Here is a 16,738-nt window from a genome sequence, read left to right as displayed (position 1 = left end):
CTGAGGGTGAAATATTTCTTACTGACAAGTAATGAGCACTTATTTGTGGTTGTTGGTGTTCCATGGAAATGAAATTTCAAAAGGGATCTCATTGTGACAGGGGAAAATGCCCTGGGCATGCCCTTAGCTACATCTGCTTGGTAGGTTACCCAGAAGGCAAATAACAAACTTTCAGCTAGTTTTGGTTTTCGCTGCTCACAATTAATAAGGCAGCCAAAGGCTTACCTGTACAGTATGTCTGAACTCTGGGGGGAGGGGGTTATGTGAACAGAATAGGGCTTTTCTGGGCTAATTTAGTACATGTGAAAAGTTTCTAAGTGACAGTTCTGGTGGTTAAATCCTCCATTTTTACCCCCATGAAAAGATACGATATTAGCAGGGACAACGTAAGCTCCCTCATCTCAGCTTTATGCTGTACCTGTGTTTTGTTTTGGAGAAACCTTTCTCTGCAGCTAATAAAGTAGCTAATTTTCCATGCCTGTTCAGTCACTGGGTCTCTCTGCTAACACACTTACATGTTGGTGGCATTGCAGTATAGCTCACTGAACAGAAACTCACCTCTCTATCCAGTCTCATTAGCTTTTCAAATGATGAGATAGCTGGCTCTGTGGACATGGAGAAGTCAGTGGATGTGATATACCTTGACTTCAGTAAAGCTTTTGATACAGTCTCACACGACATTCTTGCCCATAAGTTAAGGAAGTATGGATTGGGTACCTGGACTGTAAGATAGATAGAAAGCTGGCTTGACATCGGGTCCAACAGATAGTAGTCAATGGCTCAATATCCGGATGGCAGTCACTTTCAGGTGGAGTGCCCCAAGGCTCGGTTCTGGAGCTGGTGTTGTTCAACATCTTTATTAATGACCTGGATAAGGGACAGGATTGCACCCACAGTAAGTTTTCAGATGACACAAAACTAGGGGGAGCGGTAGGTACGTTGGAGGGTAGAGAGAGAATCCAGAGTGACCTGGATAAATTGGAGGATTGGGCAAAAAGAAACCTGATGCGGTTCAACAAGGAGAAGTGTAGAGTCCTGCACTTGGGACGGAAGAATGCCAAGCATTGTTATAGGCTGGGAACCAACTGGCTAAGCAGCAGTAAGCAGAAAGGGACTTAGGAATTACAGTGGATGAAAGGCTGGGTATGAGTAAACAGTGTGCCCTTGTAGCCAAGAAGGCCAATGGCATATTGGGGTGCATTAGGAGGAGCATTTCAAGCACATCTAGAGAAATGGTTGTTCTCCTCTGTTCGGCACTGGTGAGGCCACATCTAGAGTATTGTGTCCAGTTTTGGGCCCCCCCAGTACAGAAAGGATGTGGATGTTCTGGAGCAGGTTCAGCAGACAGCAATGAAAATGATTAAGGGGCTGGAGCACATGACCTATGAGGACAGGCTGAGAGATTTGGGCTTGTTTAGTTTGCAGAAGAGAAGACTGAGGGGTGATTAAATAGCAGCCTTCAACTTCCTTCAGGGGTGCTCTAAAAGGGATGGAGAGAAACTGTTGTCAGTGATGACAGACAGCAGAGCAAGGGGTAATGGTCTGAAGTTACAAAAGGAGAGGAGTAGGTTGGATATTAGGAAAAACTACTTCACCAGGAGGGTGGTGAAACACTGGACTGCGTTGCCTAGAGAAGTGGTGGAATCTCCATTCCTGGATGTTTTTAAGTCCTGGCTTAACATTGTCATGGCTGGGATGCTTTAGTTGGGGTTGATCCTGCTTGGGGCAGGGGGCTGGACTCAATGGCCTCTTGAGGTCCCTTCCAGCTCTGTGATTCTGTGATTCTGTGATATCTTGGCTCTAGATACTTTTACTGCTTCCCAGTTCCTCCTGCCCATACCACTTTCTGAAACATAGTGAAACAAGGCTTTACCTGGGTAGTTGTTAGCTGTTCATTTACACACCTTTATTTGCTATGCTTCTCAGATCTGGAACTCCTTTCTGGGTGCTGCTTCCCAAGGACAGGCCCGTCAGAGGTTTCAGTGTAACTGTAGGAGCATGTTTTTTGGCTTGTTTGATTTTAATGATCAGAACAGTAGTCATGATGCTGAATAGTGATGTGGTTTGATTCTTGGCTTGCAATGTCTTATGCACATGCATTTGTACGTGGATGTTTGCAGGAGCATTCGGCTTGTGTGGAGAAGTATTGCTTCCTTTGCATGATCCTTCTGTCTCTACCTACATACCCATTTGAGCATTGCCCCATGTCACTACATAGACATATTTGGAAGGATACAGTTTCAAAGTTGCACAGTATTTCAGCCAAAGAATTTCCCTTGATTTTAGTATGGGCCATGAAGATAAAAACCTCATGTAATGTTTGAAGCATGTAGGGCTTGAGCATGTTTGTGATGTGTTCTATGGCATGTTTAAAGATCCCTAGTGTGCATCAGATCGCATTGGGCTCTTGCACAGGCATTTTTCTATTATTTAAATCTAAATAAATACATTAAATACAATGATGACTGACTCTGAACTTGTCAGCTCTGCAGAGATGACCAATAACTGTCAGTTAGTATTAGCTGCAATAATTTTTGCACATGAGACATGGATATGAAAAACTGATCAGTTGAGTCATCTTCCAATGGCTTTGGAGGTGTAAGACAGAAGTCAGATTGTACCAATCCATCCCTATCTTGGGCTTTTTTTCCAGTGTTTTATGTTGATGTCAAATAATGCCACTACACACATTAACAGATATTTTGGAGCATAAGCTTTCGTGGGCAAAGACCCACTTCATCAGATGCATGAGGTGGGGGGGTAGGTTCCAGAGAAGTATTTAAAGAGTGGGGTCCCAGTAAAAGGGAGGGCTGTTCAAGTGCTCTTCAATCTCCCTGGACACTCAGTAATGGATTTGAAAGTTGCAGTCCTACAACAAAGAAATTTTAAAAAGCAAATGGAGAGAGAAAACTCTGAGCTGCAATTTATTTGCAAATTGGACTCCATCAACCAAGGATTAAACAGAGACCAGGAGTGGCTCGCACCTTACAAAAGCAGCTTCTCTGCCCTGGGTGTTAATCTCTCCCCATTAGACTCTGACAATTGGCCTGTCTGATCTGACTTGTTTTTTCCTCTTTTGATACACACTACTGATAATGGGCCATTTCCACGTTGCTGAATAGACCTTGTCAGCTCTGGCCCTCCCTTTTACTGGGACCCCACTCTTTAAATACCCCTCTGGAACCACCCCCCCCCCCACACACACACTCATGCATCTGATGAAGCGGGTCTTTGCCAATGAAAGCTCATGCTCCAAAATAGCTGTTAGTCTATAAGGTGCCACGGGACTTCTTGTTGTTCTCGAAGTTACAGACTAACATAGCTCTCTCTCTCTCATACTACACACATTGTTATGCTATGTAGTGTGTCTCTACATCAGTCTCTCAATCCCTGGAATCACCAGCAAATGCTTGGTTAGGTAAGCTAGTACTGGGTCTTCTTAAAAGATGCCCTAGATATGTCCATCTCTTCTTCCATTATATTTTTATTGTAGGTAGTTGTGCCTATTCTATGACTTCTTAATTACTTATTTCATCAGTCCATTTTATTTTGATTATTCTAAGTAGGCATCTTCATTGAAAGCTGCATTGTTTACATTTCACAGACTTACTGTTTTCCTAGGACTGCCATATTTAGGAGGAAACTTAGGACATTTCTTTGAAAGAGTTTATGTTTGATATTTTTGCCAATCACATTAAATGGGCATAAGGTATTGAGGGGTTTTTTTGTTTGTTTTTTTAGTACAGCATTTACTTTTCCTACTGTGGACTTTACATCAAACACAATCTTGTCAATATTATGATGACAGATCCTGATATAAGTGAAATTAATAAGTGTTTTCAAACTTTTACCTTCCAAGTAGATTAAATCATTGACAGGTAAATTACTTTTCAGAACTTCCATCTTTGACTCATTGAAAAGACCTGTTTACTTGTCAGAATTTGCAAAACCATCTGGCTTTCTGCCTAACTTCTGAGTTATTTCTAAGACAGATATTGTCTGCAAAGTCAGACTCCATGCTCACCATCTACCTGTTCAATATCTGTTTCCATACTTGTAGTCTTTTACGTAACAAAGTCAATAGTGATGTGGAAGAAGATGCTATCTTGCTTGACACAAGTGAAAACATTAAACCAGTCAATTAGTTCCGCGTGTATCTGAACTGCACATTGAATGTTCTGATACAATCTTTTTTAGAATTTGAATGATTTCACTGCGGTTCTATAGACTTGTATTATCCACCACAGTGATTCTCTATCCACATTACAAAACAGCTTTTGGAAGTTCACAAAATTCAGTACTATTGGCAGCTACCCTACACACTTTGCTTTACATTATTGCACAGGTTGAATTTCTGGTTTACACAGTTTCGATCTGAGCACAAACTATCCTGTTGATTGTTGACCCGTGTATATTTTTGAATATAGTAAGGAATTCCAGTGTGTCACCTGGGGGAACTGGTTCACACTAATAAATGTCATTTAGCTTGGCAATCAAGAATAGATCCTTGCATTTTTCCTCATTCATTTTATTTCAGTCTTACCATTCCATTAACTGTGTAAGTACCTAGCAAGCCCCAGAAGCAGGTGGTGGTTCCTTTGCATGTGGACTTGGCTGAGAGCACTCTGACATACCTATATTAAAATACTTTAAGGTTCTGAATGGCACAAAGGGAATGCAATCTAGCTAGTTACTCCTTTTGTCACTCTGCTGGGAATTTGCTTTAGTCTGTTGACATCTTTCGGGCATTGAAAAGCACAGAGCAGAGTATGCCATATATAAAAAGGGTAATCACCTCTATGACTGGTCATGTGATGCTTTTGCATAGGCAGCCTGAAACTGCATGACGTTTTTTGCCAGCATGTCATAGTACAAGGTTATCATATCCTGTCAGCTGTGGACTTCAGCATTATTGGTTTCCATCTATCTTATTCTTTTTGCATCTCTGTGTTTTTATTACTTTTCTAACTTACTTTGTACTCCTATTTTTAGATAAGTTCAGATATTTAGAAAGTTTAGTGATTGCTTCTCAGAAAAGGTGCCCAATTAACAGCTCCAAGCTGCCAGAAGACTATATCTTCCTGAGTAGAGGTCTCTTTAGCCGTGTCTACACGTGCACGCTACTTCGAAGTAGCGGCACTAACTTCGAAATAGTGCCCGTCACGGCTACACGTGTTGGGCGCTATTTCGATGTTAACATCGACGTTAGGCAGCGAGATGTCGAAGTCGCTAACCCCATGAGGGGATGGGAATAGCGCCCTACTTCGACGTTCAACGTCAAAGTAGGGAACATGTAGTCGTTGCGCGTCCCGCAACATCGAAATTGCGGGGTCCTCCATGGCAGCCATCAGCTGAGGGGTTGAGAGACGCTCTCTCTCCAGCCCCTGCGGGGATCTATGGTCACCGTGTGCAGCAGCCCTTAGCCCAGGGCTTCTGGCTGCTGCTGCTGCAGCTGGGGGTCCGTGCTGCATGCACAGGGTCTGCAACCAGTTGTCGGCTCGATCTTGTGCTGTTTAGTGCAAGTGTGTCTGGGAAGGGCCCTTTAAGGGAGCGGCTTGCTGTTGAGTCCGCCCTGTGACCCTGTCTGCAGCTGTGCCTGACACCCTTATTTCAGTGTGTGCTACTTTGGCGTGTAGACGTTCCCTCGCTGCGCCTATTTCTATGTGGTGCTGCGCAACGTCGATGTTGCCAGCCCTGGAGGACGTGTAGATGTTATTCATCGAAATAGCCTATTTCGATGTCTCCACATCGAAATAGGCTACTTCGATGTAGGCTTCACGTGTACACGTAGCTTTTGTGTTATCTCATCTTAACAGCTGTTTGCAATCTGCCCCCATCAATTTACTGTCTTCAGCAAATTTAATTAACATGCTCCCCACCCTTTTTTTTGCATCATTAGCTAAAATATTGAAAAGCTCACTGATGACTTTCCTGAAATAAACAAAGTAGAAATGCAATTTACTTTCAAATGCACTTTACTTTCTGTCTGATGCTATTGGTACTTCGTAAACCATTTTCAACTTCTCTTATTCCATTATTTTAGGGAGGAAAATTGTTCACTGATATCATAAACAAAACGAGAGAAGCTGAAATGGCTTATGAAGTACGAATAGCATTACATCCTCAAGAAAGAGCAGACTCTGCTTTTTTCATTTTTTGTTTTTCTTTTCCTCTTTTTTTTGTTGAATGTTGAAATGGATAATAAAATGCCAGACCTCAATTCCACCTACCCACTCTTCTTCTAATATTTCCCCATTTCCTCTTTCCTTCCTCTGCCTATTCATGTGTTTCTTCTCTTGTTTTACTGCTATTACGCAGCTCTTGCTGTTCATTCAGTTGGCTACTATGCTGTGTACTACATCAAACACTTGTGCACACTGTCTATTACGTGTGTGTGTCGGAAGGGAAAGGGAAACTGAGCAAAGCAGCAGCTGATTATTTTCAGTGCATTTTCAGTTCCTTGTGGCTGTTGTGAGGAATTAGCTTGCCACTCCTTGTGCCCTGTCTGGAAATTGTTTGGCCTACTGCCCCAGGCAAATGTTCTTCAGCCACTGTCTCACTTGCTCAGAGCTGCAATGCCTCTCCTTTGTGGCTTAAACCTCCAACTATGTCACAGTTATCTGCTGCTTCCCAGATCCCACCAAGGTCTCCTTCCTCAACGTTTCAGACAATCTCCATCTCCACCGTGCTGCCTCTCTCCCAGCAGCTGCTAGGGGAACCCAAACCCACCCTCTACGCTGGGCTCCAATCCAAACCAGCAATTCAGGTTTATCCCTTTCAGCCCTTGCTGCTCCTTCCCTGATCTGCTTCCTACTCTGACTTTTTTGGGTTCCAGCAGTCCCCTTCCACTTGTATCAGGGAGCGTGACTGCAGCTAGCAGTGCCGAGAGGTGCCACAGGCCTGGGAGCTAGGTGGGAGGGAGGCCCAGCTCTCCGCCTCTGGATGGGGCGGTGACAAGGGTGGAGGAGGCAGGGCTTGGGGCAATCAGCCCTGCACGCCGCCCCCCCCCCCGCTCCCTCTGCGCCACTCATGGAAGTGCTCCACTGCATTTCAAAGGGGCCCAGAACACCAGCCACAGTGGCTGAAATGCTGCCTTTGAAATGCTGGCCCTGAGGTCATTTGCCCCCTCTACCCACTCATGATGTCAGTCCTAGCTGCAGCCCTCTCCTTTGCCAACCTCCACTCTTTAATCTCCATCCAACTCCTCTTCCAGCTGGATTTCATCTGCACTGAGGCCTTAGCGCTCCCTGACGTTCCCCAAGCACAGGCCTTGTGTGGGGTGAGAGCTGCATGACACGTACCCAATACAAGAAGAACGTTGTTCTCTGGCATGCTAGGGCAGTGGGGGTGTGCCAGCTGGTCAAACATTCTTGTTAAGCATTTGGATTGTGAGAGGATGGTTCAGGGCAAGGAGCTGGGACATGGGAAAGATTTTGGGTGCTGGGTCTGGGCAATGCTCGTCTCAGGCAGCCCCACATAAGCAGCAACATGTCCCTGTTGCTCCTAGGTGGAGACACAGCGAGGTGGCTCTGTGTGATGCCTCCACCCACAGGTGCCATTCCTATAGCTTCCCTTGGCTGCGGTTCTCAACTGTGGAGCAAGTGTTTGGGGTAAGGCAGGGGCAGCTCATGGAGCCCCATGGCTGTTCCTCTGCCCAGGAAAAGCAGGGACATATTACTGCTTCTGGAGAGCAATGCAGAACCAGGGAGGGAGGCTGCCGACCCCACACCAACTGGACTATAAACTGGACTTTCAAATTAGATCAGAAATGCTGGTTTATGAAGCTTTCTGATTGGTATGGGGCAGATGATGGAGCTTTGCCTGTGTTTCAACTGGATTTTCTATAGTTAAGGACCAGAGTTGAACCAACTATCCTTAACCACAATCTTTGTATACTGTGATTCACTGGCCACAAACTTTACCATACAGTCCATCCTTTGTCATAGAATTGTTTAGTATCTAAACTATCATTTTTAAAAGTTTCTAGCCTTTAAAACATGAGCCAAATGTCACTGCAGCAGTATTACCTCTTTGCAGACAGCCTCCTAATGCACTGGGAAAGAATGGACAGATTAGATTTTCATTGGCTCCCTATGACTTGGGATTCTTTTACTTCCTATCCTGACTTGCATTCATCATGAAAGCTGCATCGCAAGGAGTGGGGCCCTTGTCATGCCTCTCTAATTGTCAGCATCAAGTCCACTACTTCTACTACACATCATCATAGTCCTCTCCAGCATAACATCACACAGTTGTTGTACAGGTTGAACCTCTTTGGTCTGGGACTTTTTGGGGTGGCAACATCCGTGGTCCAGCAGCACCACAGATGTTGCTGGACCAGAGAGCCCTTGAACCAGAGAACTGCAGTGGCAGTGGGGACTTGCTGGGAGTCCACCTGGGACTGGGAGCAGAGCCAGTCTGGTGGCCAGGAACTAGTCCAGGAGCAGAGCCTGTCTGGCAGCCAGGAGCGGAGCCAGTCAGCTATCCAGTGTGGACCAGGGTAGGGATGGAAAGAGGCCAGTCCGGTGGCTGGGGAGCTGGTGGTCAGAAGTGGGGCTGGGCCAGGAGCAGAGCCAAACAGAGGGGTCGGTGGCTGGGAATCCAGAATTGAAGTCCCCTGGTCTGGCAAACTCCCTCATTCTGGCCCGTGGAGGTTTAACCTGTACTTTGTACTTTGCATCTTGAAACTGTAACTTGTGCTTCTTTTTCCCATTGTGCCATTGAATGGGATTAAAAGGCCATAGAAATTACTTTTAGAAGTGAATGCAACACTATTACAAAGTTTGATAATGTGTAGGTGTGTTTCATGCACTTTCTCTTTCCATATCTCTGTGTATTCTACTACAAGAACATGAATGTTCATTACATTATAGTCTTTTCAGCAGAGCTGATGATTTCATCATAACAAAAAATCACCTCTTGCAAAGTTAACTGATGATGATCAGAACTCCTCAAAATTTGGTTGTACAGTTTGTCTAAATACAGAAAATTTAGTAGCAAAACTAAAATTTGTTTATTGCGGGAGACTTTCTTGCAGTATTTCCAGTACTTCTTGTTTCAGTGTGCTCTGATAACCAATGAGTGTGACATTCTGCTATCATTCCAAGCTGCATCAGGAAATCCAAGAGCTTACTGTTATTATGGTTCACCAAATGTTTATAAATGAAGATGGCTTTGGTTTGTTTTCAGATTTGAGCTCTGGTTCTGGATTGAATGTTATTTTTTGCATTAGAATGTTGTATCAGAAAGAAGCAGTTCAGGGTCACTGATTAGAATAAATTTAAAGCAGACTTCCCTTAACACAACCTACTAATTAACTGCCTTCTGAATACTCTTTTAGGTCAAGTAGACATAAAAGGTGCAGCTCATATTGTTTTTGTAATCAATTTCAGAAACAGTGTCATTTAGCTAGCTAACTAATTTGTGATGTCATTTGCATCTGTAAGTGTGCCCAAAGTCTGGCACAGTATTGTGGATTTTTAAATGTATCCCAATGTATGCTGTCATTCTTATATAAATATTTGCAAACAATTATATAGACCTGTGAAAAATCATACTATAGCTACCAAAGAAGATGGTAAAATCAGTTTTGTGTAAAATGTATGCACTAAAAACACTAAAAACCATTGCAGGTAATGATACAGTCTTTCCAAATAATCTTTCATAGGTAATATTACCTCAGTATTAGATAATAAGTAAATTCCCTTTATCCTGCAAACACTGCTATAGTGTTATTTAGTTACTACAATTGATGACCAATTCAGTGTGGCCATCATGAAAGCTTGCATCCAGTTCTGGGGCCCCTGGTATAGAAAGGATGTGGACACATTGGAGCAGGTTCAGTGGAGGGCAATGAAAATGATTAAGGGGCTGGAGCACATGGGAGAGGCTGAGAGATTTGGACTTAGTTTGCAGAAGAGAAGACTGAGGGGCGATTTGATAGCAGCCTTCAGCTTCCTGAAAGGTGCTCTAAAGAGAATGGAGAGAGGCTGTTCTCAGTAGTGATGGAGGACAGAACAAGAAGCAATGGTTTAAAGTTCCAGAGGAAGAGAAAATTAGACAAAATTATTTCACCAGGAGGCTGGTGAAGCACTGAACTGCATTACCGAGGCAGGTGGGAGAAACTCCATCCCTAGAGGTTTTTATGTTCCAGCTTGATGGCTGGAGTGATTTAGTTGGGGTTGATCCTGCTTTAGGCATGGGCCTGGACTAGATGACCTCCTGAGGTCCTTTCCAGCCCTAGAATTCTATGATTCTGTGATTGTGGATTGTTTTTTCATTATGTATCGCCTACACTGCAGGTATGCCACTTTGTGAATTCATTTGTTAGACGTAAAGGAGCAGAACAAAGCGGAGCTAGAAAATGACTTAACTTGATCACAGTTAGCTTAGCTATGCTACTTACACAGGGCTCCTCAAGTGGAGCAGCAAAAAGTGGTGTAATGGTAATGTTCAGTAAAGGCATTTATCCCAGTGTTGCTGACTATCAAAACGTGCACTTGTGAAATGGGAGCTTTCCCTCTTTTCTTCCTAACTGACACATTTGGAAATGACACCGACCAGTGTTTGTAACACCAGAATCGCATCCATAGGAGTTTATTGTAAGAGCTCAACCAGGGATTTGTGATGTCACTGACTAAATTGGATAGGAGGAAGTAAAGGAAGCAAATTATAACAAAAGACGAAAATAATAATGCTTTGTGCATATCCACATTCATACATCGCATCTGCCAAAAGAATAACTCAGCACTGCACCTTTCATTATAAAAAGGGTGGCAGTTATGGTAAAAATATGCAAAAGTGGTTATGGTTTTATTTCAGTTAGAGGTCAAATTGGAAGGAAACACATTGAATGAGAGGTCAGGTGGACCCTCCTGACGTCTTACGGAACTGGTTTAGAGTTAGTGTCTAGATCATACACCAGCAGTAGGAATGCAGTAGAAGTCAGTGGAAGGACTGCAGCATGTGTACTTCTAAATCTTTTACATTTGCCTGTAGTCCTTATGCTGTTTTCATATTCATCTTCATACACAATGAACTGCGGTGATTGCATATGTAGCTTTACACAAATATAATTAAAATATCTCAGGACACTTAAAACCACTGGGAGCACACGTCTCGTTGAAGAGAACATGATCCAAAAGCCCCACTATATTGTCACATATTAAGGTTTGTAAAGGAATATAATGAAGTATCTGAAGCCTTTGGCACTTACACAACATGAACTTCAGATTATCTGTCTTCAGGTTGATCTTTTATACAGCTTTGTTGTGCACTTGTAAATTCAAGTCAAATCCCTCATGAGATTTCCCTATAAACCATATTTTCTGTGCTTATAAATATGTTCAGGAAAAATTAGCATTCTTGCTGAGTAATCTATTTTGCTCATTGTGCTTCCGTTGAAGACAGTGAAACGTTTTGCATTCTGTGTGAATAATGCCTGGACTCCGCAATCCATCTCTTCTCCAAACTTCAAACTCAGTGCAATCAATCCTCTTAGAAACAGTCTTCTGATGGATTCATTTGATGGAGCAGCACTACTACTCCTAGACAGGGAACAGCGTAACTCATTTTAGTTCCCAAGCTTTTACTGACACTAAGTGGCAAAGAGAAGAACAGCACTTCTTTTTAGTTTCTTGTTTCCTTTGGTAAAATCAAAACTAAAACAGAAAAAAAAAAATGCAGGGAGGTTGGAGTGTTATAGAAGTGATGAGTTTACAGATTGGGTAGAACTGTGGTTTTAAAGGACGCTTTCTTTAAAGCAGGTGACTTATTCCTTTCCCTATCTTGATACTTTCTTTTTTTAATCTCTTCTCCTTTCCTCTTTTTCTCATCTTAAATTCTCTTCCTTCTCCACTTTCTCTGTCTCTCTCAACTCCTTCTTCTGCATTGCAAGAACTCTAGGGTTCTGTGCAAAGCTTATATGTAACATTACAATGGGATTGGTTCTGCTTTGGGCCGGTGGTTGGACTTGATGACCTCCTGAAGTCTCTTCCAACCCTTTGATTCGATGATTCTGTGATTAAATCATGGTTTGTTTGGGGCTCTTTTCATTGTTTCATTCCTAGCATTCTACGATAAAACTCCCAAAATTCTTTGATTAACCTCTGCCCCTCCACAATAAAATCTGTGCTTTTCCATTATCTGAATGGAATGCTGACCTTTAGTTTTCCTATCCTCAGCAGTAATTGGTACTGGTTGAACATGGCATTTTATTGATATCCAGTAGAACCCCACTTATACAAGTCTTCATTATTCAGCTTTCTGTATTAACCAAACCACCTGCTGCCTGACAATGACCCAGGCTCCAGCAGTCAGCCTGGGGCTGCTGGGCTCCCTGCCTGAGCCCTCTCAAATCTTAAAATAAAAATTAAAAAGCTTTCCACCAACTTTTCTGCTTATCCCAATTGTTGATTATCTGATATGACCCTGGTCCTAATTCAGTTGATAAGTGGGGCTCCACTATAAATTTACAGTACATTTAAAAACAAATCACAAGAGGAGGAGGTTGTGTACACTGAATAAGTGTCAATTTCAGTAACATTTGGTTATTTTTTAAATTTTTTCACCCAATCTGACAAGTAAGGACTTTGCCTATCATCTACTTTGGGGTTGCTATGGCATCAGATCCATTCTCTTCCAACTCCGGAATCCTTGGGGATAGAAGTCACTGGCTTCCCTGCTCTGCCCCCAAGTTGGGAGCAGGTGACAAAGATATACTCCCTCAGCTGTACGCGGCAGCAAGGGCTGATAGCATTACCTAATTCATACCACTCTATCTTTGGAGCTTCCAAGGGCTGCCCTTCCCTGGCATACCTCTTTGAGGAATATATGGATGCTAAGTTCCTTGTAGACGTGGCTGCCATGGAAGTGGGAAGTAATTCCCCGATATATTGTTTATGGCCTATTCAGTGATGTACTGAGGTTTCTTTTCACTTTCCCAAACAAAATACCTGTTGGACTGTAGGACAGAGGTTCTTTCTCGGTAGCCCCACTGACATTGCAAGATGGCTGGAGACTCTACCCAGCATTCCTTGAAGACCTTGTGCATGGCAGTCACTAAGAATGACAGGGGGCAGATTACCTGATGCACTGACTAGAGCAGTCAAGTTCGGTAAGAAGTAATCTCAACTGCTGGTGTCCAGCTGATTGTGCTGGGAAGAGTCTAATGTTTTCCCCACTAAATAGCAACATCTAACTAATGTAACTCTCACAAGCCAAATCCTGAAGGATTTATGTGTTCAGATTTACTCCTCTCAAAGGTACATCTAACAGCAAACATCATACACTTGAGCAGGTGGGCAATGACATTTCAGTTAATAGGCAGGATTTGGGAGGACAGACACCAGTTTAGTGCATTGCTGTGTAGAGGTATTATAGATAGATAGATATCTCCAAATGCTTTTCATAGCACCCTCCTATCACACATACTGGTTTCCTTTGAACATTTACAGGGGTAGGTTGCTGGGGATCTTGTTAATTATTATGGTAACGTCTCAAGGCCCCAGTGAGGGTCCCATAAGGCCAGGCACCATGCAATGGGGCTCACAGCCACTGCCAGCCCTGGTGAAAGGTTGCGGGGGGTGGGCCTGGAGTGGAAGGGGTGGAGCTGAGGGTAGTCAGCCATCAGTGCTTCCCATGCTATGGTGCTTCACCCTCCTAACCCGCAGAGCCATGTGGAGCAGCATTCCAGTGCTCCTGCAAGAAGTTAAAGGGGCCCAGGCATCCTGCCACTGTCATGGTAGTGGCAGTGGTGGCCAGGATCTCCTGGCCCCTTTGACTCTCTGGGCACTGATGTAATTGCATCCCTTGTGCCCCACCCCCCACCTCCCCATCGGCAGGCCTGGCACCACACTAATATGGAGGGAAATATGACCTGTGCTAAAGAATTTACAGATTGAAAAGACAAGACCGACTAATAGAGAAACAACCACTAAGCAATTTGTCAGAAGTTCAGAGCTTGTGAAATGCAATTCCTCCTCACTTTGCTGAGTCACTTTTAATTTTGTTTAAGGAAAATTCCAAAACAAAAGGAAAACGCATGGAACAGAGACTTAGGGCACCTTAAACCTGGGTGTTAACACCTGTTTGTCTGAAGTGGTGTCAGCATCAAAGGTATAAATTTGCACCATTTCTCTCCTGCGAATTAGGCTCGTGAGAGAACACAGCGTGCATCTCCTGTCTAACCTGCTGCATCAAATCTGACATATACTTCATGGTTACCAACCACAGATCCTACAAATATATTGATTTTATGTAGCAAGTAAAAATAGTCGGGGTGAAACAGTTATTTTTGCAATTTAAACCACTAAAGCAAGAGATAATCTCACTCAATCAAGGGTGTTCTTCTTAAACCTGAGCTCTGAACACTGTGCTTCAGGGAGCTTGGGACCAGCACCATCTCCTGACCAACATTCTGAAACCCTGCTTCAACTATTGGGAGCATTCAAGCTGGGGGTTCTTAACCTGTGGGGTGTGCCTCCCCAAGGGAAGTGCAGAGGGGATACAGGGGAGGTGTGAGGTGCCTCCCAGAAAATTTATCGCAATTGTCTTCTGACTGTCTTGATTGATGTTGATTGGTTCATTGATTAATATGGGGAAGGACGGGAGGTGTAAATATTAAGTTCACTTTCAGGGGAGGTGTGAGGGCAAAAAGGTTAAGCACCCCTGATTTAGACCACATCTGCTGTCTAGCTAATATATCTAAACTGAGCCAAACACTGAATTGCTGAAATGAAAGAAAGTTTACATCCAACCTCAGGTTTGAAGACATAACACTTTTCTGCTCAGGACAAAAATACGTTTGCTGGTGTGGTAAAATTATTGAGATGGTAGAGTGGGTCACTGAACATGTCAGCTGGAGAGGAACGGAAAATGTTTAACACTTGAGAAATCAAAACTATTCAGAAACCCAGTCTCTTTGGGTCTTATTTTGTAGGTTATTACACAGACCTGTTTTTCCCCCTCAAGCTGGTTTTCACAACCTAGATTTTCACATTGTTGGCTTACTGACTTATTGATTTACTGCACTCAAATGGACTCAGAGTGATTAGCCTGGTTTATGAAGCTTTACAGTTTGGATCAATAGGAAAAAGAAACTAATTCGTACAAGCCTTATAGTACACACAATTTACTGCACTGTTGTACCCGTAAATAATGTAAATAAAATAGATTGATCTACTTGTTGAGCTGTTGTCCTTGGAGAATTGATTTACCACATGACTTTGGCTCCTTCTAGTTTTTAGCTGTTTCTACAGGTTTCCATGCTGTTCACTGTAAAAGAAACTTAACTTTTTAACACATTATAATACATATTTTAAACCTTCTTCAGAAAAAGTTTCTGCATCCATTGATTTCTAGTCACTCCTATAAAGTGTGGGCTCATTGAAATGATCCTTATATGTTATTTCCAATGTACTAACCCTTCTTTGCAAATTCAGTTTGTATTGCAGTGTGGAAGAACCATCACATGCGGACAGTTACCAATTACTTCATAGTAAACCTCTCCCTGGCTGATGTTCTTGTCACAATCACTTGTCTTCCAGCCACATTAGTAGTGGATATCACAGAAACTTGGTTCTTTGGGCAGACTCTCTGCAAGGTGATCCCCTATTTACAGGTATTGTTCTCCATACCCCTGCTTTTGTTAAAAGGAACAGCACACTAGAATCTACTTATCTGGGGCATCCTTGTGGCGCAGCTGAACACTGTGTTTTAAGGGGAGTCCACTTCCAAATGCCCAGCTAGATAAAATGTTGTTACTTTTTGGGCAATAAACATAGTGGGACAGAGTCTGTGACCCTCTTCACCTTGTGTAGTCATTTAAATTAATACAAAGTAGACAAAAACATTAAACTATCATAACAGTGGTATTTTTCACTCAGTTTGCATGAGCATAACAACTACACAAGGTGCAGCATGACAGAGCATCAGGGCCTCTGTAGTCAGAAAGTAGAGTTCAGAATTCCTTACGTCTCACCACTTGTTATGTAGAAATAGTCAAACATCCCCATGGGCCATGGAAATTTTTCATACTCTTCAGTTAAGCCTCAGTTATTACCATTCATTGTTATTAGAGAAGTGATTAACAATTGTGCCTTCCTTTCCTTAGCTGACTAAATGGGCCAGTGTGTCGTTTCCAGTGTGGTAAATCTCTGGAGCTTTTCACTGATGTCAATCCAAAGTAACTCTGTTGAAATCTGGCTTTGCAGTGGCGTAGCTGAAGTCAGAGCCCCCCAGTGCACAGAATATTTCAAAGGGAGCAGCATGGCCTATAGAACCATGAACTGATCAGTGATTATGTGTGTGCCCTGTGCTCCTCTGCACAGAATCAGAATTCTCCAACTTATTTGAGAGCCACAACACTGCTACAGGAGATTCTTGTGGATACTTTTATTGTTGGCCTGCACCTGGTTTGGAAGAGCTCGCTGAATGTGGAGAAGGCATGAAACTGTCACTCAGTATCTTAAGCGGAAGAGAATAAGCAATTGTTATTGTTTGTAGCCAGTGGAAAAATCAAACGATCCAGTCGGATCAACTGCACATTGATTATTTTCCATGTGACAATGATTTTCCATTGTTTTTATGAAAACTCAGGAAGACACAATGATATATAGGCTCACAGTATATCAAACAAGTTAACATATCCAACAAAGCAAGATGCAGTGAAGGGGTTTAATGCTTTATTTTCATCTTGCAAAAATATACACTTTTACAAATAGTTTCAAGATTTGAGATG

General features: G+C 42.9%; 1 protein-coding gene across 1 annotated transcript in view; it reads left to right on the top strand.

Moving 5' to 3' along the window:
- The window catches only part of HCRTR2 (hypocretin receptor 2), a 63,221-nt gene that overhangs the window by 14,524 nt on the left and 31,959 nt on the right, over positions 1–16,738 (top strand). The window contains exon 2 of the mRNA XM_074988887.1: positions 15,441–15,619. Within this exon, the coding sequence (XP_074844988.1) occupies positions 15,441–15,619 (179 nt within the window). The remainder of the gene's footprint in view (positions 1–15,440; positions 15,620–16,738) is intronic.

This window comes from Carettochelys insculpta, chromosome 3 (genome assembly GCF_033958435.1).
Source record: "Carettochelys insculpta isolate YL-2023 chromosome 3, ASM3395843v1, whole genome shotgun sequence".
Classification (NCBI taxonomy): domain Eukaryota; kingdom Metazoa; phylum Chordata; order Testudines; family Carettochelyidae; genus Carettochelys; species Carettochelys insculpta.
The sequence above is the reverse complement of the archived record's forward strand: the minus strand, read 5'-3'. Positions and strand labels throughout refer to the sequence as shown.